Source organism: Symsagittifera roscoffensis, chromosome 5 (genome assembly GCF_963678635.1).
Source record: "Symsagittifera roscoffensis chromosome 5, txSymRosc1.1, whole genome shotgun sequence".
In the NCBI taxonomy this organism is placed as follows: domain Eukaryota; kingdom Metazoa; phylum Xenacoelomorpha; order Acoela; family Convolutidae; genus Symsagittifera; species Symsagittifera roscoffensis.
Window position 1 is genome coordinate 40755718 of NC_087066.1, and position 26869 is coordinate 40782586.

The 26869-nt window shown below is 32.4% G+C and overlaps 2 protein-coding genes across 2 annotated transcripts in view; one reads left to right on the forward strand and one right to left on the reverse strand.

Annotated features, from left to right (window-relative positions):
• The window catches only part of LOC134846300 (gamma-aminobutyric acid receptor subunit beta-3-like), a 159622-nt gene that overhangs the window by 65053 nt on the left and 67700 nt on the right, over positions 1–26869 (forward strand). The gene's annotated exons all lie outside the window — the stretch shown is intronic.
• LOC134846860 (uncharacterized) lies at positions 1635–26857 on the reverse strand. The gene is made up of 5 exons (XM_063864257.1): positions 26752–26857; positions 24435–24525; positions 20089–20246; positions 2467–2597; positions 1635–2168 (listed from the first exon to the last, which is right to left on the reverse strand). Exons 1-5 carry the CDS (start codon positions 26798–26800, stop codon positions 1839–1841), a joined length of 759 nt encoding a protein of 252 aa, XP_063720327.1. The 5' UTR covers positions 26801–26857; the 3' UTR covers positions 1635–1838.

The window sequence follows — 26869 nt, forward strand, 5'->3', positions numbered from 1 at the left end:
CGAACCTGACAGAACATAAAATGCTAATATTTTAATCGGTTCAAAATTGGTTTGCAATTGAGTTTCTGTTAATTAAACTGCGTGAACTAAGTATGAACTCATTGTGAAAAAACACATAAATCACGCAAATCAGGGCATGAACAAGCCGACTTTTTAACTTGATACGTGTAATGTTGTTGCTAATTCCGTGCAATAAAAATTACTAAAATTCGCCGTTTATTGATTCTCTTGAATTAAACCGATTCTGTTTCCTGTTTTATAAGTTATAAAAAAGTTATAAAAAAGGCCAGAATAAAAGATTGCCATTTGGCAATTTGGGACAATTAACGCGCGATATAACTCGCGCTATTAACGCGTGAGCAGAGAGTTAATCCGTCTTAGAAATCGTTCCAAATTGGTTAAAAGAAGCTTATTTGCCATAAATGGTTTGTTACAAGGAGCGAAATCTATCCTTTTGTATTTTATGTGGCCTGTGGGGGGAGGATTTTCATAGAAAAAATTCAAATTTTAGAAAAAAAAATTTCACATTTTTTTATTTCATTTTTGTTACTGCTCCATAAACCTTAAAAAGCAGTCGGACATTTAAGGCTTCGCCCTGATCCGAGCAGTCTTGTTTGTGTTATGAGAATGAAAACTCTTGTGCGTTAATTATTCCAAAACGGCGATACTACTAAAATTTAATTTCCCGCAAGTTTCTGAAAAAAGATCACAGGCGAAATATTTTTTGAAATTCGAATCCAGACAACAATATCTGGTATAAAATCATTTAAAAATTGTTTTATATAAACAATACAAAATAACAATAATAAAAATATAAAAGAAGAAGTTGTTGAAAACTTTGGTCAAAAATGGTTAAAAAGTTGGAAGCTCACTGAATGAAAAAACCAACCCAACCTTAAATATTCTGCATTTTCTTTAAAAGTTGAAACAAATATTTAAATTGATTTCAAGCAAAATGATGAGCCTCATAACAATTTAAAGATAAACTTTCTTTAATTTTGCAGAAATCATCAAATTATATAAACTTCAAAAGTTGCAGAGATACATGTTATCTTTTTCACTACTTTTTCAACATTTGAGCAAAAAAATTAAGCTATAAAAAGTTTATCTGTTTGAAAGTTGCTACTGAAGAGAGTTAATTACTTCGTACCATAATTATCAGTGAGGTTAAATAAGTGAGATCAGGCGCGGATCTAGGAACTTCTCGAGAGGGGGCGGATTTTAAAAAAAAAATGCAAGAAGGCACCAGCCGTTTTAGAAAAATTATGCATTAAAAAATTATCTCAAAGCATAATTATAGAGCTAATTTACGCCAAAAAATCCGCTGCTATGAATTCCTATTCCAGAAAATTTTTGGCAATGGCGAAATGCCTATTTTGAGGCGCCTAGACATAGTGTGACCGGTCACGTACCTCGGCCCGAGGTCCAGCGAAACTAATCTCATGCTTTATCAAGTTGAAAAACGAGTACATTTTTTATACTATGGGTTATATCATTTCTTCTTTGTTTCGGGAAGGCTCGAATCTTTCATCACATAAAATGAAGGTTCAAGGAAATGGGTTAAATTTTTATTTCTCAGTCAAAACCATCATCCTCATCGTCATCATTCCTTATTTAGACTCTTCTTTTTGTTTTCAGGTGTTAGTTGTTACATCTTTGAGTTTGTTGTTGAGTGGATTCGTAAACTGTTTATCTTAATACCTAAAACCATCTAATAAGGCTCGAGCCAGATAAAACCACCATGATCCGCGCTCGTCGCTCATGAGAAATTACCTCTCAATTTATTTTCAAAGTTTATTTTAATTTCTAACTATCAACATTAAAACTTTAAACATTTGCTAGCTTAAATCGTCCATTTCTTCCTTTGAAAATGTGTGTGAGTTCTTCAGGTTGGAATCCTGCGTTTGAAGCAAAAATCGATGCTGAGACAAGGGTTCGCCCTCGCATATCCAAGGTTGATCCTTACAAATAAAATTCGCTTTGAACCAGGCAAAAGTGAGGTATCCATCCATTAACTGAGAGTCTGATAAAATTACAATTTGTTGGTCGAGTCTATAAGGAAAAGCGAATGAAAGGTCAGGCGAAAAATCTCCGCCGTACCGCAATTCTCCCTCGCCAAATCCGATTTCGGTAATGACGTTCACACAGATTTTGCTTTCGAAATAGGCCTAAAAATTTAAATTGAAATTGGAAATTTTTGTACAAAAATTAACAAGAATGTTACAAACTGATTTTTTAAATATAATCGGATACTTATCGGAACTAAAAAAGATAAAATTTTAAGACATTTATTTAATCTTGAAAACTTTAAAACTAATAAAGAGGTTGATAAATCTTTTTAAATATTAGCCCGCCACACCCTCGCAAAAGTTGTATAAACTGGTTCAAAAATTTTGTGCTGTATATGAAAACACTGTAGAAATTGTTAACAAAATAAGTGATAGCAGGTAATAAATTTCAGCTTGCCTTGATCCAGTTGAGTGTTTTGACGGGCCTGAGTGAGAAATCGGTGAGTTTCTCATAGTATTGTTGAGCTGTGAGGCCTTTAGAGAAACCCTCGAGTAGATATTGCTTCTCTTGGAAGTCACAACAACCACCTGTTAAACAGGAAGAAAACTCTAATAATTTTTAGTTAACCAAGAGAGGCTGATCAGGGGGGGGGGGGGGTGCATGGAAGACCCCATGTATTAAGATACGTTATAGATTTCCGGTCTTCCATACTATGTATTAAGATTGGGTATAGAGTCTAAAATGTATTAAGATAGGGAATACCGATGGTAAGGTTTTATGGTTTGTGTGATGGTAAGATAATGGTACAAAAAACGTATTTTTTTTGGTTTTTGTGTGGAAATGTTTATTTTTTTCGCAAAATTTTTGGGGGCGCTTTATCTAATTGGGAACAATTAATTGTTAATTACGAGTAGATTGTAGAATTAAGGTTATGTATTTAGTGTTTTGGTGCATGGTAAGTCAATGGAAAGAGTTTTTCTGCAAAAATTTGGAATTTTTATCAAAAAAATTTAAAATTTTTTGGAAAAAATTCAAAACACGATAAGATTTTGTTTGATTTGATCTAATAAAAATTTATTAGATACTTTTACTTTCTATCTATCTGAATCTATTCTGAAACCTACTGAAGTTCGAAAAGTCAAGTTTTTGAGAAAGAAAATAAGTTACAATGAAAATATAGAAATCACTGCATTGTATAACAAGTTTACCGCAACATTTTACTTTTTAATATCATAAAATCAATATAACACGACATCATGAATAAATATACTATACCAGAACAGTTCTTATAAGTTCAATGGTTTTGTATGAATTCCGTCATCTTGTACTTGTCTTTTTGGATAAAAATTGCTTAGTCCTTTCTTTGTCTGTTCATACGTGGCTACCATATGATTTATAGTTCTGAATCCTCTGTAAGTAGATGTAAGGTTAATTGCTTCATCAAGCACTCTTCTGTATTTTGACATGGGGCAGTCTCCAGAATCTTCTAGAACCCGTTTATTTAGTCCTTTACTGCTAAATTTGAACTTATCGGACTTGTTGTCACAGCAGCAATATGTCTTGCTACACAAACATAGCATTTCTGTACATCTAAATTCTTCTTTAAAAAGTCCCGGCTCCCGCTTGTCATGCTTTTATGCGTACTGCAACACGTTCGAGGGAAGAAACTAGATTTTGCATCCGCCTTGAAAGATTGAAAGAGTCTCTACAATCATTTTCCCTCATTTTTTCCCAAGCAGCTCTCTTATCTGGTTTGATACAGTCGTATAAATTTTCTTCAGCAAGAGCCAAGTAAAGCGAGTCTGTGTCCATCTCTAGCTCTTCAAATTTGTTTACATCACAAAATTCGTTGAAGAAGTTATAGTAGAGTTCCAACATTCTCAGTTTCGCATACTGCAGTATGAAAAATCCAACGATGATGGGTTCTCTGTGTTCAATGGTTGATTTCAACAACTCCACCTCATACAAGTCTTTTTCAACTGTATTCAGTCTTTTGAACAATGGCTCATTGATTGCTTTTTGAGTTTTTTCATCGTTCAGATATTTTGTGATTGTATACCTGGATCTATCCATGATCTGATATCCAATTGAGGAATTACCCAAAAGTTTCATTGTTTCTGCTACAACTCCTGACAAAGGGTTTTCATCTCCTTCTCTTCTAGCATCAACCACTGACTGAACGAAATTATTAAAGCATTTCCGAGGAGAATATTGAACAAAACGGTAAATTTTGGTGCACTGCAATCCAAGTTCCATATAAAAGTTGAACAGAGGAGTTATAACTCTTCCATTTTCTAGCTTGAAACTAGATATCAGCATTCTCTGGTGATGCTTTAACATTTCGTTTTCGATTGCATAGTTTTTCATGTAACCTCCAATATCATTTCTTCCAACTTTAATGTTTTTGAAAATTGGAGTAAAGTTGGCAAATTTTGATTTTAGCTCATCTGGGACAACTAAGTCGCACTGAACGTAACCAAAAAGAGATCCATCTTTTATTTTTGCTAGAAGGGAGTCTGTAGAAAGAGGTCTTTTGTAGGGAAAATGGGTTCTGACGTGATTTTCGATCTTGTCATCGGTTTTGAAACTTTCCCACCAGTCACACTCCCACATTTCTTCCACTTTGTATCCTTTCTCTTTAATGTATTCTCGTCGCATATCATCCATCTCTCTCTTCTTGTTTCCTCGCTCAGTATCCTGTTCTGTTAAGGAGGAACGAGCTTCTTGACAGAAACAGAAGTGGTAGTAACATCCCATTGCTTCAAACACTGTCTTACAGTGATCACAATAACCGTCCACATTAAAACAGTTGATTTTTTTCTGTTTTCCAGATGTGAAAAAGCTCTCAATTTTACATGCTGGTCTTCCTGATAGAAAGACATGACCATATTTTCAAAGTTACGAGTTCGATTATGTCTAGCCTTGAATTTCTATATATCAGTGTCAAACTCCCATCTCGTGTACAGTCCTGTTGGCATATCTTGACACATTGAGAAAGGGTAAAGCTGGCTTGCATCAATTCCAACAATTGATTTACAAACATTTGATGAATTTCTGATGTATGTCTCATCAACTACAGCTTTTCAAGTAAAAACAATGGAAGGACCACCAGTCATTTTCTCTCTAATTTTTTCACACAAATCTTTATTACTTTCGCAAAATGGATAAAACTTGTAGTTTGTGGATTTGTGTAGACATATGTTTGCTAGATTTGGAAGTGTGTATCCAAGTTTTAACATATCTATCCCCTTGTTATGATAAAACTGAATCATTTTTTGCATTGCTTCCAGGGTTATAACTACATCTTTGTTGTTGTACCATTTCAAAAAGTCTTTGAATACTGTCATTCCGTTTTTCTTCCAAGTCTCTTGTAAGTAATTGTAATTATCCAAACCAGATGGAGGAACAGTCATGATTTGAAGCTTTTTCAGTGTCTGCTGTTCGTCAAGCCCACTCTTTCTAAGCTTCTCATAATCAATGAAGTCTTTGTCTACAGGATTGTTGTTTCTAAGTTAACTGAAAAAGGCTTCATACGGTGGCAATCCAGGAAAGTCAAGTTTGTCCGGGTTATCAAACCACTCATAGGGAAAGAATCCTTTCGTTTCGCTAGCTTTATAGGCTTTGAGAAAGGAGTCCAGAGTAGTTGCCCCTCCCAGAAACTTCATTATGTCGAGAAAATTGTACATTGTGCTTTTTTGATTATGGATGTTTCATGCTCTTTATCGCGAATCAAATAGGGGATTAGGTAGGACTTGATCAAATTCAAATCATATCTACCGCTGTTAAATCTTAAAACAGGTAAAGTATTTATATATCTCTCCAGATGTTGTTTCAAATCGATGAGTTGATTTTTCTGAATTCGCAAGAATTTTGTTGACATATCTGCTTCTTCCGAATCTTCAATGCATTCGTCTTCATACTCGAACTTATTACTTGAAGAATTTTTACCACGTTCGTTCAGCTGATCAAAGATCTTTTTCATTCTTTCATTGACAGCTCTTTCATTATCTTGAAATTTTGTTCTCATCTCCAACTTACTTTTTTCAGCTAACAGTTCGAGGTTGGATACAAAATCAATTATCAAGTTCTGTGGATCCTTGTTGTACAAGAAGATGGGATCATCAATCAGATTCGATGATATAGAGACTGAAATGGGGACATGTTTTCCAATCCAGGTTGTAGTTTGCGTTTCTTTTAATTCCTCTGTAGGAACACAAATCGATTCAAAACCGAAAATTGCTAGATTATTGAAGAGCTTGTTATCTTCAGAAAATGGAAGATTGAATCCCTCTAGCTTTTCAAACAAGGCTTCGCGAAGTTCAAACACGTTCTTTGGGTAGATATGTCTCATTCGGTCCTTACATCTCAGAAGATGCTGATTGCAGTGGTCCGATTTGTGGAAAAAGGTGTCACAGCTAGGGCATCGAAAGCACTTGAAGAAACTATCTATATCATTTGTATGAATGATATGATTGTTAAATCTCAGTAGCTTAGCTGTTTTATCGAATCTTCCGATACTTCTTCGAGCTAATTCTCCTACAAAATCTCCTTCTTGGAAATCGAATTCGTATATAAAAATGTTTCTTTGCACAATTTCCTCGACAACAGGCAAGTCTTCTACAGAAACTCCACGAAAATTTTTAGGATCATAACCAGATTTTGATATAAAATCTGTAAAGTATCTGGAAGTGTGAGAATCGAGATCTCTGTGTCCGTTCATGTACATTGCCAATGCGCGGAAAAGACACAAATGATCTTTGTAAGGTTCATTGTCCTTGTTAGATAAAAGACAGTTAACAGAATGGTTTTTCAGTAGAAGTTCGGGTAAGACAGAGTCTGGATATCCCATTGGGATGTTTTTCAGCAAAGCAGCAAAAATTTAAACGTTAGTAATCAACTTGAATCGCCACTTTGTGTTCTGGCGTTCTTGGGTACATTGCTCCACAATATCAAATTTATTTTTCTAATTTTCCTTGGATTGTTATCAAATCCACTTTCGTACAAAGTACGTGGGATTTTTCAAGCAGAGTATTGTTTTCATGGGCGTAGCAATATCGATATTCACCAGTCTCAAGGTTTCGAAGTACAAAACCCAAAGCAATGTTGATTTTGGCTGCAGAATCGAGCTTGTTGAAGACTTCTTCAAGTTTCTCGTTAATTATTTTAGTATCTAACTTGGACATTTGGAAGTTAAACACCTTATGTCTCCCATTTTCCATCTCCGTATCCACCAGAAAATGTTGACAAGCACTAAGTTCCTCCTTTAGTTTTTCACCATCTTCCCCTTCTTCCTCCACAATTTTGTTCAAGTCGGCTACCGTATGATCTTTGTTTCCGTTGTTTTGCTCCATGTTCTTTTCTCCGATGTTGTTGGAGAGAGTAGTAACTTTGGAACTCTTGTTCACAAGAAGGAAAAACCGTCGATTGCTTCGAGCTTGGTTGACCATGCTTCTTGGCAACATGATAACCCATCTCCTCTTTGCTCTTTGTATAAAAATGACAGTTTGGACACTTATGTTCCGTTTGTTTTTCACATCTTTTTCGATGTCGAGCTGCGTTTTGACGAGTATACATATTTCCACAGTCTTCACACTTTACTTTCTCGTTTCGGTTAAGGGTAGGCATTATCTAAAAATAACTGGGACTTTTGAAATGTTCCAAATTTAAAAACGTAAAGTACCAATTGAAAGAAAATACCTACTTTTCGTGAAGTAATGAAATGTAAAATTTGAAGTAAAACTCAATTGACTGTTTCTGATTGGCAAACAAAATGAATGATTTAACCCAACAAAATAAGTGTAATTATACTATCAATGATGCCTACGCAATTATCCTTTTATGGTAATGACGTCATTCTTTTAATAGAAGTGACGTCACCGCCTACGCAATGTTCCTTTTATGATAATGACGTCATTCTCTAAATAGAAGTGACGTCACCACCCACGCAACATTATTTTTATGGTAATGTCGTCATACCTTCGAAAGCTCTAGAATTTTTAGAAAATATTTCAATCAATCAGAACTAAGCAGTTTCTAGACATAACTTTGGATCCAAAATATTCATTTTTGAAGAATGTCAATAAAAAACATTTGAATTCTCTCGAATTACTCTACAAGAAAAAAGAAAATTTTCCGTGTGATTTCCTTATTGATGAAATAGATGTAGATTCTTACTTTTTTCACAATTTTTTGGGCGTTTATGTTGTCCAAAATAGAGTTCTTCGACTAAGTAAAGGTCTCTTTAGGGAAACTAACTCAATCAAAGAATTTATTTTTGATCCTTATATTGCGTATCAAAGTTATAAACCTTTTGCTGAGTTACACCTGACTAGAAAAGAAATTTTATTTATTTTAGAAAACTTGAAGTTAATAAAAAAGTCGTACGATAATATTTCAAAGACTCTTTTTATTCCCTACCGAACTCCCAAATTTATCAAAACTCCACAGCAAAAATCTTTATTCCTCCATTTTTTAAAAAATTTTCAAAGTTCAAAACCTTGCATGATCAGGTTTGGTATCAGATTTCCAGAGATTTGCTTTGAAAAATTCATCAATTTTGAGTTATCCTCTCAAATCTACATCAAAATCAAAGAACTTGACTATCTGCTGAAAAATCAACAATTTCTCATCGATTATATACAAAAAATTCAGTTAATTTGATGAGAAGACTTGCAGAGATGCTACTTTTATTAGTTTTTCTTCTTTTGTTACTTATATTGGCAAAATTTCTTATTTTTACAGCAAACAACTTTTGGTCATTTGTTTTTGCGATTGGTTTTGTGTATATTTTTACTTATTTGGAAGACTTAAGTCCTTAAAAGGTTTCTCTGATTGGATACGCCAACTTGAACAAAAATGAACATTTTTGTGATTGGAAACGACGATGTGTAAAATGGAGCTTTGTTTCCAATTGGACACGAGTTTTCTATAAGAATTCCATAAAAGGAAACTAAAATCTGATTGGACACGACCACAATCCAAATAAGGAAAATCCATTCTGATTGGTTAAACCCACACATCCCAGTTGAAGGCACCCCTCTCTCTTAACTAAAAATGCTTTTACTTTGAACTTAACTACCGTCAACTACCTCCTCTCTCAGCTCTAAATACAATAATTTCAACTTAACCACAGTCAACTTTCTCCCTCTCAACTGTAAATCTTGTTTTTACTCATCAACTCAACTTATTGCTCAAAATGATTTTCTCAGTGCAAAACAGCAACCTTATGTTCTCGGTAGAATTTTCAGCTGATTTAGTACAAATCCAAGTGCGAGAAACAGTTTGTGGAGTTTTTCTGGCACGAATGGACATCCCAATCCAAGTCTGGCATATGGTGGAAGTGATGCGCAGGGATTTCAACGAACATCTTAGAACGCAAGTACCGCCTACAGAGAATCAATTTGGAGAAATGCAAATGATGGAGGAAGTGGCCGAGCATGTGGGAATGAACTACCCCGAAACTCCTGACTCTAGATATGTGGCTCAACCATTCGACGATTTCCTCTTTCCTTGGGAAGAGGGATCTGTGGACAACCCAATTACAATCGAAGAGGATGAGGGGTTCTCTGAGCCAAGAACTCCAGTCAGCGAACCACCAGTGATGGAGGCAAGACCAGCTTTGCGCTCCAGAGAACTTGCAAAATTCTTCAGCTGCTCGACAGCTCTTTGATTTGTAAATAAATTGGTTACTGTCTTGTGCTTTGTAATTTACTTTCTTTGCACCTACTAAATTTATTTTCAAGAGATAGGAACCAAGATATCATAGAAAATTTTATTAAGAAATTTCAATGGTAAAACTTTGTTAAAATTGAAACTAATTAAAATCTGGTAAATACTTTTATAGAACTTTGTTCAAAGATGGCAAAAAAATTAATCCAATTTTTGCATACATGTTAAAAACTTTACATTAATTTTTGCACCATGCAAAAAATTTCATAATTTTTTTTGCACACTTGTTGAAAAAAATAAAGAAAATTTCGCAAATTAAGAAAAATTTCAGTAAATATTTTCGCATTTTAAAGAAAACTGAAAGAGGATTTCCTTGCACTGTTAATAATTAAAGTAAATTAAAATCTTTGTTTTAATTTTGATCATTAAAAAAATCTCTTTCTTGCATGTATATTCATCAAAAATATTGGAAAAACAATGTATGAAGATAGGGAATAGTACTCAAAGTCAGCAATTATGAAAAATTTCTAGCATTAATTTAACAAGTTTTTTACAAAAAATTTTTGCAATTTTTGCATATGAATAAGAAAAAAGAAGTTGAATTTTTGCATTTTTTTTCAAAAAAATTACGAAAAAACTTGCATCTAACACAAAAATTTGTTGAAAATTTTTGCACACTTGTTAAAAAAACCAAAACAATTTTTGCATCTTGTAAAAAAGTTTAATTAAATTTTTGCAAACGTGTTGAAAACATCAAACCAAAATTTGCATCTTGCGAAAAAACTCTGAGTTATTTTTTGCACACGTGTTGAAAATTACATATTTAATCGTTGAAAAAACTTTTGATGCTAAATAAAAACAATTTTGATAAGATTTTCATAAACAAATATTCAATTATTAATAGAAAAAATGATACGCTCACTATTTACGGTACCATAACCATCAATAAAACAATCAACGATTTTCAACAAATCAGTCTCATACTTTGAGTTTTGTACTTTTCGAATTCTGTCTAAAAATGCTGAGCCAAGAGATTGCGTAGATGCAAGTTTTTGGTTAGAACTTAGATAATGTTTTTTGAATTTTTTGCGAACAAGTCGTTTCCTTGATACGGTTGGTGTTTTTTCTGCTCCTTTCCATCGTACATTAAGCTGAACTCCACAACTAAGTTGATTGAAGACTTCCCCACTTGATGTGACAATACTCGGAAAGAATCTGTGCTTGTACAAAGTGTAAAGACAATCAAATTCTTGATATATGTATTGATATTTGTCTAATCTCTGGAGAATTTGGCTAAGGGATGTTCCAATTAAAATTATATGAAATTTGCAATTTCCCAAGGAACAAAAAGAATCGTGAGTAGAGACGCAATAATCTCGGGTTACTATGTATTTTTCGTAAAATCGTTGAAAACAGAAATATACAATGATTTACTATTATAATCTGAATAAAAGCTGGGAAGAGCTTGACACATAGCAGCTGCCATTGGGAAAAAAGATTTTTGCAGAAAATGGTGGAGTTATATAGTAGTAGTAACGCCTACGCAGCTTCCATATAGGGAAAATTGTTCCATATTTGGTACTACTTCCATATATGGAAATGGCGATGACTCATACTGCTTACTTCCATTTTCATTTAATCTCAAACTAATTTCTCTCATTTCTCCTCATCTGATCAGTTTGTTCTTCAAAATGTGCTCGAGAAAATTGATAGTCCCAACTTTATTGAATTTTCAAAAAATCAAAAAAGAATTGGGAGATTTGTTTGGTTCCAAAAATCCTACAAGGTGAAAATATGCTTGGAACCGTGCTTTCAACTATTAAAAGTAAATGATTTGGGACAATTTGAAAAGTCTCAACAAGTCTATCTTAGTGAAAAAGAAGGCGAAGCAATATCAGCAATACGGAATACTGTTATTCACGATGCTGAAAATCTTGGACTCGTACCAATATATGAAGCCAAATTTGGCAGAGAATCAACTATGGATCAGGAGCTCGACATCTGTAATCGAGTATATGAAATAGCAACGTACAACATGAGGAGGGTGTGTGTCACAATCAAGAAGTACAACGTGAGCAAGCCACCCTACATTCAGATTCGACTCTTCACTGCAAAGGAAAATGAAGACTTGAAGCAAGTTGCATATGTCAACTATACTATGAATGAATTCAAAGAGCTGTCCCAAATATTGGGAGACTTTATGTTTGTTGATAATTGTAAACCTCAGTAAAACTTTGTGATGTTTTGCATGTTTGGTAATTGAGATATTATTGGTCCAAAACTATTTTTTCTCACTAAAGTGTATAATTAGAGCTATAACATCTGAGGAAAAGTCAGACAAAACATACAATTTAATCAAAATTGACATAAACACTAACCAATTATGAAATGATTTTCCAGTATTTGTTAATGAAATTACAGATAAATTTATTTAAAAACTGTTTTCATCAAAATTTAGCTAAATTTTGCCTCAATTTAAGAAAATTACAAACAAGAATGTATATTTAGTTGAAAACATTATCATTATTTTTTTAAGATTTTTTGATTTTCATTGGTTGTTTTCAGTTTTTTCTGCCTTAATTTGAGGTTTTTATTCGCTACATGAATTTACTTGAAACCAATTAGACTCTAAATAATTTAAAAAATATTTACGGTGATTGTTACTACAAAATACTTTAAAAATGATAAAACAATTCGAGTTTTTTAAGTTTCTTCATATATTTCAGTAAGAAAAATGTTTCCATCAAAAGCGTTTTCAATGTCAGATTTTAAAATTGAACTACTACAAAAAACTACAAGAGTGGTGGACAGATGAAGTTGATGGAGATTGTATTAGTTTTAACTTGTATAGAAACACAGAAAGTTCAATAGTTTTGTTAAAAAGATCGAGAGGAGATTACAAAAAAGAAGAGTACTGTCAAATTTATCAACAATGTTTTTATTTAGAAGAGCTAACTCAGATTGAGTGGTCGATCAGTAAAAAACAAAACAATGGAAGAGCCTATGAAACAAAAATTTGAGATAAGGAACATCAATTCGATTACTGTTTTGAATTTGATACAAACACAAAATCCAGATTTGTCAGAATATCTTTTGATCATTTATCCAAATTTAAAAGACTTCCGGTTGTTTATACTACAATATACCAAAAAGAAAACGATAAAAACGTATATTTTGCTAATTTCTTTTTTCACTGGTTAGAAATAGCACAAATCGAAAAATTTTTGATCGAAATTTCAAAATTTGAATTGAATATCGAAAAAAAAAACAAAATAAACTAGACAAGAAATCTCATTTATCCCAATAGGGTATCAACCTTCAAATCTTGGTTATGTTGGAAAAATTCGATAAAATATATTGATTAAGAAGTTTCATAAACATAGTCTGGTTCTGATCTACAAAGTTTTTTAAAATCTGTGATTACTTCATTCTGATTGTTTATTAACAAAAATAATGTCTGTGAAAGTATCCTCAAAATCCACAAATTTTAAAGAAATTGTTGAAAAATTCATGAGAAGAAGAGCTCAACTCTGATTGGTTGACAATAAATTTCTTGAAAATTTTATGACTTTTGAAGCTCAATTCTGATAGGTTGACATTGATATTGTTGAAAATTACATGACTTTTGAAGCTCAATTCTGATTGGTGGACATTGAATTTGTTGAAAATTACATGACTATTGAAGCTCGATTCTGATTGGTTGATATCAGAAAATATAAAAGTTTCCTTGTAATTAATGCTCGATTCTGATTGGTTGATACTTTTAAAAACTCCATGGTAAGATTGGATGATTTTTATTTCAGCTAGGCTAAATAGCATATCCATTCTGATTTTCTTTCTCGTTAAAAGCAATTGGTTAATAAGTTTGCTGTTTTTATTTACTTTTATTCATTTTTTGAGGCTATTCAACTCACCTTATCTAAGAATTTGGTACATTTTAAATCTCCCATTTAATTTTTCATTACTATTGAGATGCCGTGACTCAATAGAAACGAAAGAGTTGCATGTCTTGAAAGTGGCAGGGAATACACTCACAAAAATGCATCAAGACATCCTAGAAAATGTGGTGTTTTGAAGTGTTCTAACTGTAATTTTTACACTTATAGCAGCGAGGAACTCGCTAATCATTTCAAGAAGAAGCATTTTCAGCATAATGTTAAATTTTGTGCTCAGCAGTCTCCAAACACACTTCAGGAGATGGTAAATTTTTTAATGTTAAAAAAAACATAGAAATTACTATGATTATTAGTTTTTACTGAATCTGAAAGGTCTCAGCAATTGTAACAAATCTAGTCAGAAATTATACAGTGTTTTCATTACATTACCTGAACTGTCATTTTTTTTATTCAAAGGTTTTGATTGATGTTAAAGACAGCAAAAATCGAGTTCAAATCGTCGGTAAGCTTTCCATGGAACTTGATCCGAAAACTTTTAATCAACAGTAAAAACTCCCTTGGTTGCAAGCTTGCGGAGACTTTGATGTGATAAATTTAAAGTAGAGTGCATAACATTTGCTAACGAGATTTTACGTATGCGCCTAAAAATTGTACAACTTAGATATTCGGAAAACATCAACTAGTTGAAAGGTTTTTTGTAGTTACTATTTTAAATTTTTCCTTGTTTAGTGCTTGTAAAAGTGTTCATGGAGAAAAAATCTTTTAAAGCAGATAATGTGGTTTGAATTATTAAGAATTATGTTTTCTACTGTTTTTTTTTTTCGATGATTTCAGAAAAGAAATTGATAAATGACCTGGAAAAAATGTATATTTTGCTAAACTTTGAAAGTTTCAAGATAATGATATGCATCATTCCAAATAAATAGAAATTCAGATTTCAAACAGCATTATACAGTTATGAGGTTGAGAAAATCCTTTAAAGGCTTTTAGTAAAGGGTTTATGGTGTTAGTTCAGCTTCGTATTATTGAACGTTTGTTGAAACGATACATTTTCCATCTAAAATTCAATTTTCAAGTAAAAATTTGCCAAATTGGATTCATTTGGTAGATAGTAGATGAAGCAGAAACTGAGAAAATGCAAAAATGAGATAGAAACTCAATTTATTCCTTAGGAGTTTTGAGTTAATTTTACTAAAATTTAGCTTAAAAAGTATATCTTGAGAAAAAATCCGACATAAAAATTTTCAAAGTCTTTTATTTATGCGTAATTGATTAGAAAAAATTGTTATCATTTGATATATAAGGTACTTTATATGAAAGATCAAATGTTTTGAGGATAATTTTTGTGAAGAAAACCCAATTCGACATCTTTTGGAAGAAGATACATAAAGCATCAATCAAAAACTTGCTTTCAAGATCTACATTTCCTTGCTATATACAATACACAAAACTACATTCATACACAATACTACATAGAATATACAACACTATATACAATACATTACTACATTTTTACTACATAGAGTTTTTTTCTTAAAAATTACACAATTGTTCCAGTTTGCACCTCGATTTGCTTTGCTAAATCAATTTTTTGAGACTCGCTCTTTCAGAAGTTTTTATATTGTAGATGTTAGGAACTAGGTTCTCTTGCGTATTTCCGGAGATTTTCAGATTATAACTAATAGAGCTGCTCCTAATTTGTTCTTAGATCGTAAAAATACACCTTTATATTCTCATTTTGTACATATATTTTTGAATGCTTTAACTAGCACCAATTCTTTCTCTTTTGGATATTTTTGAGAAAATTTCCGTCATAAATTAAGAAAAAAAAGCAAGTTAATAACTATTTTGCAAGAAAAGTGATAGTTATTGATCCCAAAATGTGTATTTTTGCTTAAATAGTTTACGATAGCAACTGAACAAGGGAACCTTGAGGAAGATATTAACATTTTTTATTGTAACAATCATACGGTATCAGTTCTAATTTCATCTCTGCCAACAAATTGTTTGTTCAATTTATACTATTTTCCTCCTAAATTCTCCAGTTTTGACTAAATTTTCTAGTAAAGTGTGTTCAATAGCGAAAACATGAATTAAAACGAAAAGCAAGAATAACTTTAAAACATGGAAAAACTCTACGGAAAATCTTGAAAGTTATGTTGCAGAAGCAACAGAGAGATAATCAGCAGTTATGAAGAAGTTTTTGTTGAATTTGAGCCAATATCGAATAAATTTTTAAGAAACATTTATCCCATTTTAAACAATTTTAGCAATAAACTGTTCATTTTTTATCAATAATCTGAAATTTCTAATTTTTAACTGAAAAAATTTCTCACAAGTTGTAATTTTTGTACAACTTTGGGTAATTCAATGAGAAAAAAATGAGGAGAAGTTGAATCATGGAGTTTGATTTAGAAATTTCAGATAATATTGCCCTTAATGTTCATTTGAATTGAGATTCCTAAAAATAATCCCTGAACTGGACAAAAACAAACAGTTAAAAACCAAAATAAAAGGTTCAAAATGAAAAATTTCATGTAAATTTGATTAGTTTTCATTTTACCTTCTCGAAAATTACGACTAATTTCACTGTTTTCCGGAAGTTTCAATATTGATTCTGCTACTATGAATCTTCTTTTCAGTGTTTAGAGCATTATATAACCAAATATTTAGCTCAAATTAAGGTAAACTTCATTGTATTTCAATATTTTGAGAAAAAATTGTGGAAAAAGTCATTTTTTTATTCAAAATTTTGTATCATTGTCTCAACATAATGCCAACTAAAATACAGTCTTAGCTAATTTTTAAAATCTATACGTAAAAGTATGTTTAAAATTAGATCAAAAGCAACATACAATAGCCAAAGTTATGAGATTTCTGCAATTTTTTCCAAATAATTGAAATTTTTGCAATTTTTTCCAAATACTTGAAATTTTTGCAATTTTTTCCAAATACTTGAAATTTTTGCAATTTTTTCACAAAAAAAATTTGAATTTTTTTGAAACTTCAGTAGTTTTCAGCATTTTTTCAAGTAGATAAAAATGAGATTATCTTATAAATTAGGTTAAATAATAGCTAATCTTATCGTGTTTTGAATTTTTTTCGAAAAAATTTTCAATTTTTTTGATAAAAATTCCAAATTTTTGCACAAAAACTCTTACCATTGACTTACCATGCAACAAAAAACTAAAAATATAACCTTAATTCTACAATCTACTCGTAATTAAAAATTAATTGTTCCCAATTAGATAAGGCGCCCCCAAAAATTTTGCGAAAAAAATAAACATTTCCACACAAAAACCAAAAAAAAATACGTTTTTTGTATCATTATCTTACCATCACACAAACCATAAAACCTTACCATCGGTATTCCCGATCTTAATAACTTGTAGACTCTATACCCAATCTTAATACATAGCATGGAAGACCGGAAGTCTATAACGTATCTTAATACATGGTGTCTTCCATGCACCCCCCCCCCCCTGATCAGCCTCAACATCTACTACGCAAGAGGAAAAGTCTAATAACTCTTAGTTAACCAACATCTTTATCGCAAATTGAAGTGGTTCGGCAAATTGAACTCGGAATCTTCAAGTTGCAAGCGGAAGCCACTTGCAATTGAACATTTGTTCATCATTTGCGGAATCCACTTAATTTTGCAAAATCCATTTTTATTTGTGGAATACAGAACAACTAGCTAGACTCGCTATTTGCGGAATGCGGAACAAAACTAATGTGCCGACATCTTACAGTGACCTACAGACACCAAATTATGCACCTGTCGATCTCTGAATTATTTTCTTTTTAGTTTTTATTTGTTCATTTTTAGTTCGTTCAATATTTTCAACTTTAAATGCAAGTTTGATCTTATTACCTTTTTAACTAAGTTTTTCTTCTGAATTTTTTGAATTCAAAGTTTTTGAAAACATCATAACAACTCTAACGATTTAATATTGATCATGAACATTTCAATTTTTCTCAAACTCGTGATTTAAGAAAAGTTTCAGTTTTACAAAATGATAATTTTTGGTGCCATTTTGAGTGGCCTCAATATCATAATAAAACTGGTTAAAAAAATGAACACCTTATTGTTCTGACTTTCGATACGAAAGTAACGGAATATTTGGGCTCGGGGTGGGTTTTTTTTTCTTCAGACAAATTTCGACTTTTTAACTAGCCATTTTTGACGGAACTTTTTTATACCCTTCGAAAGGTATTGTTGTCCTGAGCTCAAATTTGAAAAGATATTTAACCTGTGATCATTTTTTGTAAAGTTATGGGGGTTTAAAGATTGCCATTTTGGCCAATTTGGGACAATTAACGCGGGATGTATTTCGCGCTATTAACGCGGAAGCGGAGAGTTAATCCGCTTTAGAAATCGTTCCAAATTGGTTGAAAGAAGCTTATTTGCCATAATTGATTTGTTACAAGGAGCGAAATATATTGTTTTGTACTTTATATGGCGTGTGGGGGATAATTCTTATTAAAAAACTCAAACTTTAGAAATTTTTTTTCTTTTTGTTTTATTTCATTAAACTTTTTATGTTATTACTGCTCCATAAAACCTTAAAAGGCAGTCGGAACATTCAGGGCTTCGCCCTGATACAAGCAGTCTTGTTTGTTCTTTGAAAACAGTTCATAAAAGCAAAACAGTGAATTTCAGTTTAAGGTACAATGGTTCAATTTATACGTAGACAATTATATTAATGATAATTAAAACTCATCGTGGGAAAAAACTAAATGATTTTATACTTTTCCTTGAAAGTTTATCATACTCTATCACAGTAATTACCTTTCAATAAATAAGGATATAGATTTTTTCAAATTGTATTTCTATGTTTCTGTAAATTATTACGTCATCTGAGGGTATACTCTGCTGAATGTTATTCCAAATTGTTACTATATCTTTTGAAAATAGATCTTTTCATATGGTGACTATAATATCTTTCAACAAAGAAAAATTTTTGGTACTTGGGTTTGTTTCATTTTCATAAATTGATTTTTCCATAAACTGGCAGTATTTTGTTCCTTTTTCATAAATTGATCTTTCCATAAGCTGGCAGTATTTTGTTCCTAATTTTCCAAAACTGCCAAATTAAAACATTATTTGTCGTACATAAACCACCCGTGTAAAACATGTAAACGATACGTAATTTCGGCTAACTTATATTGTAACTGGTTCAAAATTTGGCTGACTTTATACCACCATGTTTTTATATGCCACTTGAATGGTTTAACTAAAATGAAACAAGACTGCTCGTATCAGGGCGAAGCCCTGAATGTTCCGACTGTCTTTTAAGGTTTATGGAGCAGCAGTAATAACATAAAAAATTAATTGAAATAAAATAAAATGAAAACTTTTTTTCTAAAATTTGAAATTTTTTATGAAAATCATCCCCCCACACGCCATATAAAGTGCAACAAGACTGCTCGTACCAGGGCGAAGCCCTGAATGTTCCGACTGCCTTTTAAGGTTTTATGGAGCAGTAATAACATCAAAAAATTAAATGTATCAAATCAAATGAAAATTTTTTCTTTCTAAAATTTGAAATTTTCTATGAAAATCATCCCCCCACACGCCATATTAAGTAAAAAAGGACAGATTTCGCTCCTTGTAACAAATCAATTATGGCAAATAAGCTTCTTTCAACCAATTTGGAACGATTTCTAAGGCGGATTAACTCTCCGCTTACGCGTTAATAGCGCGAAATATATCCCGCGTTAATTGTCCCAAATTGGCCAAAATGGCAATCTTTAAACCCCCATAACTTTACAAAAAATAATCACAGGTGAAATATCGTTTCAAGTTTGAGCTCAAGACAAAAATACCTTCCGAAGGGTATAAAAAGATTCCGTCAAAAATGCCTGGTAAAAAGTCGAAATTTGTCTGAAGAAAAAAAAACCCACTCCGAGCACAAATATTCCGTTACTTTCGTATCGAAAGTCGGAACAAAAAGATAGATTTCGTTCCTTGTAACAAATCAATTATGGCAAATAAGCTTCGTTCAACCAATTTGGAACGATTTTAAGACGGATTAATTCTCCGCTTACGCGTTAATAGCACGAAATATATTGCGCGTTAATTGTCCCAAATTGGCCAAAACAGCAAACTTTAAACCCCCATAACTTTACGAAAAAAGATCACAGGTAAAAAAAATTTTCAAATTTGAGCTCAGGACAACAATAGCTTTCGAATGATATAAAAAGAGTCCGTCAAAAATGGCTAGTTAAAAAGTCGAAATTTGTCTGAAGAAAAAAAAACTCACCCAGAGCACAAATATTCAGTTACTTTCGTATCGAAAGTCGGAACAAAAAGATAGATTTCGTTCCTTGTAACAAATCAATTATGGCAAATAAGCTTCGTTCAACAATTTGGAACGATTTTTAAAAAATTCCGTCAAAAATGGCTGGTTAAAAAGTCGAAATTTTTTCTGAAGAAAAAAAAACCCACCCCGAGCACAAATATTCCGTTACTTTCGTATCGAAAGTCGGAACAATAATTACTTTATCTCACCGAAATTGTCGCGCGAGAAAGAGAAGAAATTGACGCGGTTGTAAGTCAGGAGCATGATGGAGGTGAAATGGCGGGATTCCCGGTCGACCGCGCCCACGTCCCAATTCCAGTTTGCCCGATTGAACCGATAGTGAAAACCCAATAGGCAGAAAGTCTTCCTAAAACATAATTTTTGTTTTAAAAAAAATGTGTTTCCCATTCCACCCAAAGTCTCAAATATCAAACAAAAAAAAACGAAAAATAACTGGAATTCTATTGATAAAAACGATGGAATCTGTTTGGTTCAAAACAGCCAAGCGCTCTAAACAAACTTTTTAAGGCATCCAGTTTAGTACTTGTAAGGACTTTTGAGCAAAATAAGTATAAAAAAAACATCTGCAAGGTTGACTGAGAGCTGTTTGAAACGTGAATTAATTATGCGTGGCGAGTTCGCCGGGATATCACAATTGTTCCAAATTAAAATGGGGCAAGCCAACTTCGTTGATGTTTTATTTTGTCAAAAACTTGTGGTTTTTTAGTTTTGAGTTTACCAAAAATTTTTTTATTCCAACGAAAGGGCTGTCTGAACATTCAGTGCTCTGCCCTGAATTACGAGCACTCTTGTTTTCTTCGGTGAATATACAACCAACTGTTCATTATAGGCTTATAACAAACAAATTATTAACACTTCGACTCAGCAGACAAAATTTTTTCATGTTTTCAAAAATCTTAGTACTTAAATTTGCCAAGGATCAAAATATCATCAATGTGTTTGGCACGTGGCGATAATAATGCAACAATTTTATCTTGAAACTTTAAGAGTCGCCTGTTGAAATTTTTGAACAGCTTCAATTGTTAAAAGAGTATATTGTTTACTATGACCCCATGACATAATTTAGTGTGCTTATGCATAAACAACTAAATGTGTTTTCTAAATCGGATCTTGTTGATTATTCCCAATTGCGGCTCTTTTTCAGTTCCCCCCTTGTTAAATTACAAAACAGAGATGCTCAAAAATTGCTCAGACGGCGATTTGCATGTTAGAAATATTGTGACAATTTGTTCACCTGTTCACGCTGACACGTTTTAATGCAGTTCATTGTAAAAAAGACTTTCATAAATGAATTTCAGAAAAAACGAAAGGGGGAAACTGGAAAAGAGCCCCTTTTGCGATTTTCAGAATCTGAACTTTGGCGGCCACATTTTCAATAGCTTGAAACAATTTTCAGAATATAAATATAATTAAAAGTTTTTTACGTATGTTTTATATAAATAATGAGTAATATAAATACGAATGCGCTCAATTAATTGTTGACACTTTTGAAATAATTATTTTATACAAAAATGATTGTCAAAAAAACGCATGGATGAGGACGGAAATACTTAACAAGGTCCGAAAGGGGGGAGTTAACAAGCCCGCACCGAGTGCCCATTGATCAGAATCTTAAATGGACTATAACTCTAAAATTTTTCATGTCAAAATAATCCATTATACTCGATTTTGATCCATTAAAAATGAATTATTATCATAATTTTTTATGCCAAAATAATCCATTATAATTATTATTATCGATTAAATGGATTTTTTTTGAGAATTTAATCATGAAAGTTACTTATCTTATATCGAGAATCTTATTTCCTATTTTCTTCAGTGATTATACAACCAACTGTTCATTATAGGATTGTAACAAACAAATTATTAACACTTCGACTCTAAAGCAGACAATATTTTTTACTAGATCCCAGTTAATCCAACAAAATAAATTACTGAAGATGTTACCAAATTAAATCAAGAGAAAAGCTCATTTAGGGTTTTTTGAACGATTATTGAATTTTTTTTTCATATTTTCAAAAGTCTTAGTACTTAAATTTACCAAGGTTCAAAATATCATCAATGTGATCGACACGTGTCGATAATAAAGCAACAATTCTATTTTCAACTTTTAAAATTCGCCTATTGAAAATTTTTAACAGCTTCATTTGTTAAAAGTTTGACTATGACCCCATGACATATGTACTATAATTTAGCATGCTTATGCATAAACAACTAATGTGTTTTCTAAGTCGGATCTTGTTGATTATTCCCTATTGCGATCTTCAGAATCTCAACTTTGGCGGCCACATTTTCAATAGTTTAAAAATTTTTACGTAGGTTTTATATAAATAGTGAGTTGTACAAATACAATTAATTGTTGACACTTCTGAAAGTATATTTTATACAGAAATGATAGTCAAAAATAATATTCTCATAGGAAGGGGAACACTTAACAAGTTCGAAAAGGGGGGGGGGGAGTTAACAAGGCCCGCACCGAGCGCCCATTGATCATATTCCTAAGTGGATTACAATCTTAATATTTTTTGTGTCAATATAATCTATTAAAATCGATTATAATCCATTAGAATTGGATTATAATCATACAATTTTTATGCCAAAATAATTCATTATAAATATTATAGTCGATTATAATGTATTTTTTTTGAGAAGTCAATCATGAAAATTTCAACTTTTTTCAAAGTTATCTCATTTCCTGTTCAGTGCAGTTGCTACGTATTACATTGGTAGAATTTGGTGGAGAGGTTTAATGATTGACAACCCCAGCTTATTGCCCCTCTTTAATTAGGGGGAGGTAAAAAACTTAAGGGAGAGAATTTGAGACATGGCATTTACTGAAGAACATGGCATTTATTTTGCAAATTTCCTGCAAAATTTGCAAGATTTCTGCAAAAATAATCGAATTTAGTTCTAAAAGTAAAACAGATTATAATCAATTATAATGTGGATTATAATGGATTTTTTCAAAAATAATCGATTTCAGTGCCAAAAATAATGGATTTTAATCGATTATAATGGATTATAATATATTATTATTTTTTTTAAATAATCGATTATAATGGCGATATAATCAATTTCGTGTTCTCAATTTTACATCTGTAATGGATCATATTGGATTATTTTTGTCTCGGAAATCCATTATAACCGATTAGAATCCATGGGCTCTCGGTGCGGGAATCCCCTAAATCCTCCTTAACTTAGTCCGGGTTATTGTTTTCCACAAATATGAGCAGCGAAAAGCACGGTTGCCGATGGTTTTAGTAAATACTTTGTGTAAAGCCACTGAAAATAATCCCGTTCTTTTTTCGTGTCACCCAAATAAAATGAATTGATTTTTTAAATTGTTTTTTTTTCAGACATTTTTTGGTTAGCTATTACATGCTGTCAGGGGCGGATTTAGGGGGGCGGGGGTGGACGCCTTCCCCCCCCCCCCCCTCTCAGGGATTCGACCCCTGCCGACCCAAAGGGTCCCCCCTTTGTTACTTTTTAAGAAATCCATTTTTTGCAGACCGACCCTAAAGTTTTTCTAAAGGCGCCTTTGGCGCCAGTTTATACTAACTTTGAGGGAGAGCGCGCGCCAAAAAAAAACGCGATTTTTTTTGTCAAAATTTTTCAAAAAGTGCCTAAAAACGGCTTTTTTGACCTGTTTTTTCAAATATCCTAGATCCGTCCCTGCATACTGTTAACAATCGCCATCCCTATGTTTCTTTCCGGGGAGCATTTATTAGTATGTTTGTCGATTATCGTGCCGAAGTGAGCAAATTTAGTGCGAAGACTATTTCAAGTTTTGATTACTCAATTTTTATCTCAGCCAATTTCTAATTAGGCGAATGTGAAACTTGAGTTTCCCTAATAAATCAAGTAGTTTTCGAAATTATTTGAAAATTTAGGCTACATTGTTTGTCGTCAAAGCAATTGTGGCATGCTAATAAGGACACATGCTAATCGCTACACCCCCAGAATTGCTACCCCTTTAATTAAAAGCAGTGCGTTAACCTTAAAGCATTGTATTTAAAATCGATTTTTGCTGCAATAATCTGTTTGGTCAAAAATTTGACCAACTAAGTCTTCTTAACAGACCCCTCTTTACTACTTCGTTTCGCAGAATACTTCGATTCGCAGTGAAATATTATGATCAATGGAATTGAAATTTTTTAGGCTATGCAAGCATGAAGCTTCAGAATTTTTTTAAGTCAACGTTTTTTTGCATCATCTCAGTTGCTATTACTATGACATTTAAACACAATTGTGTTTTTTATTGAGTTCTTCTCAAAACAGATCAGCGCAGCCAAAAAAAAACACCATAATTTGGTCATTTGTTGTCAAAACACCACAACTGAGATTATTGAACAGATTATTGTTGCTTCAAGTAAAAATTTGCAGTTAAGAAACTAAAAACAAACCAAGTTTCAGCCGATAAATTCGAAACCAAAACTGCGCACTTAGAGATACAGGTACTTTTTTTTCGAATGCTGTAGATCAAATTAACCTGAGTTCAGGCAAGTTTATATGACTCGATGACGCGATGACTCACCCATGGTTAAGACAGTTGCTTCCACTAGTAGATGAGTAGTTGGGAATAATGAACTCCAATGATTGCCACGCAGATACACACACAAAGCAAGCTAAAAAGCAGAAAAACGAGTTTCAATGACATCCTTTTTTAAACAAGAGCAAATCAACTCTTTTTAAAAATTATTTGTCGGAAAAGGGAGCAAATGAGCCCGCAATAGTTAAATTAAGTGTTAAATTAATTTAATAAAAATTGAAGTTTCTTTGATTCACAGACGATCTATGAAACGCTATCAGGCCTTTCTAAGCATAGTTCGGTTGTAATTATTTCCCCACATTCCAGACTGAGTTATCTTGTTGAGCGAAGCTTTTTTTAAAACTATGGGCGTTTTATTGCGTCTTGAACTTTTTTGTGGTCTTTACAAGTTACCCGGGCTGACCTCCATAGACCAAAAATGCTAATCATACAATTCCATAAACTAAGTCTATGAAAAAATACTAGTCATACAAATTTCATACATTTTGCTAAAATGGTGTCATTGAATTTTCGAACAACTTTTTTCTTGTTTTGGCATAAAATTAGGTGTATCGTACTAAATAAAAAACAAATTTTTTTTTTGTCAAAAAAACGCGTATCATACAATTTCCATATATGGAATGTGTATGACTAGCATTTTTTTGATTGCGACAAAAATTTTTGAAATTGCCCCAAAAATTTTTTTTGTGTTTTTTTTCAACTGCAAATTGACTTTCGTACTCAAACAAACTTTTTTTGAAAAAAAAATTGCATGCAAAATTTAATTTTTTGTGTGTATAACGTAGTCCTGGATATACTAATATTGGATTTTTTTCCTTTTATTTTCGTAACTTTTGTCATAAACGCTTAAAACTCCTCTTCCTTTTGTATGACATGTTTTTGTATGCCTTGATCAATTTCTGGTTATTTAAAAATTCAAAATTTAGAAATAATCATGTTTGAAAAATTTTGCCAAAATTTAAAAGTTTGTTACTTTCGTTAGATTATTTGTGTGAGACACAATTAAAACATTTCAGGCTGTTTCCAATGCATTTTTAATGCGCGATGGCCAAACCTTTGGTTACTACGTTTGTGTAACCAATGTTTATGTCATTTGTGTTCGGTTACGAACACAACCAAAAAATTTTGAGAAATTAAAATGTAAAAAATCATTATTTTTGGTTTATGGAAAAATGCTAGTCATACAATTTCCATATATGAAAAAATACTAATCATAGACCTTTCATGCAATTTTCTGTACTTATGGACTTGTATGAAAAGTGTATGATTAGCATTTTTCCATATAGGAAAATTGTATGACTAACATTTTCGGCCAACCCGGGTAAGTGAATTCTAACAAAATGTTGGTAAATTATCCTATTTCATTGAAAAAGGGAACGTTAATGTGGTCGATTTTTTTTTTACAAATTTGAGGGCCAGTTCGCAGGACTAATCTAGTGAAAATTGAGCTCATTATTCTCATCTTACTTTGAATTGAGCGCATCTGCTCCCTTCTCTCTAAAAATTGGGCTCAATCAATTCGCCTCAAGGGAAAAAGGGTTAACGTGGGAATCAATTTCAACCGTGTTGATAGAATTTTGAAATTTCTGAGAATCTTGCTAATTGCAGAAATTATTATCATTAAACTGAGTGAAATCAACCTAAAAAAGTGCTTTGTGTTTTTTATAATGAAAAACATACAAACAAATTTGCAAAAGTACGCGCAGAGCAGGATAGATTGTTAGATTCTTTAAGCGGATTTTTCCAAAAAAAGTCAAGCCAAACTGATAAAAAAAATTAAATAATTATAACAAGCGTGTTATTAAGTTTCCCTCTTTTCTATTATTTGCGGAACAAGGCAGGTGCTGATCTAGGATTTTCTCAAAAGGGATAATTTTTGATAAGCTTTCGAAATCTTGCCAACTTTTTTCAGTTTGACGAAATAAATTGGTTTTCCGAGTCCTGCCAAAACATTATAAAAACACCAGTTTACTCAAAAACTGTGCCACACTTTTTGGAAGATTTCGACCAAAAACTTGGGTTTTTTCGGTGGGGTCTTACGGAATTTTGGCGCCTAATGCGTGTTTAGAAAAAAATTTAGGGTTGGCTCAATCAAAATTTGATGGCGTAAAACTGGACCACATAACGGGGACCTTTTGGGTTTTTAAGGGGTCCAGTCCCTGAAATAAAAGAGGCATGTCCCCCCCCCCCCCACCCTTCTACCAATCCGCAAAGTTATAAACATTTTAACGGCACATTTCCATCCTTTAACCCCTGAACCCACCCCCACCCCGCCTTTGAAAAAATTGTAAGTCACCTTTACCTAAACTGATGTAATGAAGAGCAAATAAGAAGAGCAAGAAATTCCGCATTGCTGACAAAATATAAATCAAATCAATTATGTCTCAAAGGTCAACGTTAACTGTTTGTTTTTAAAACAA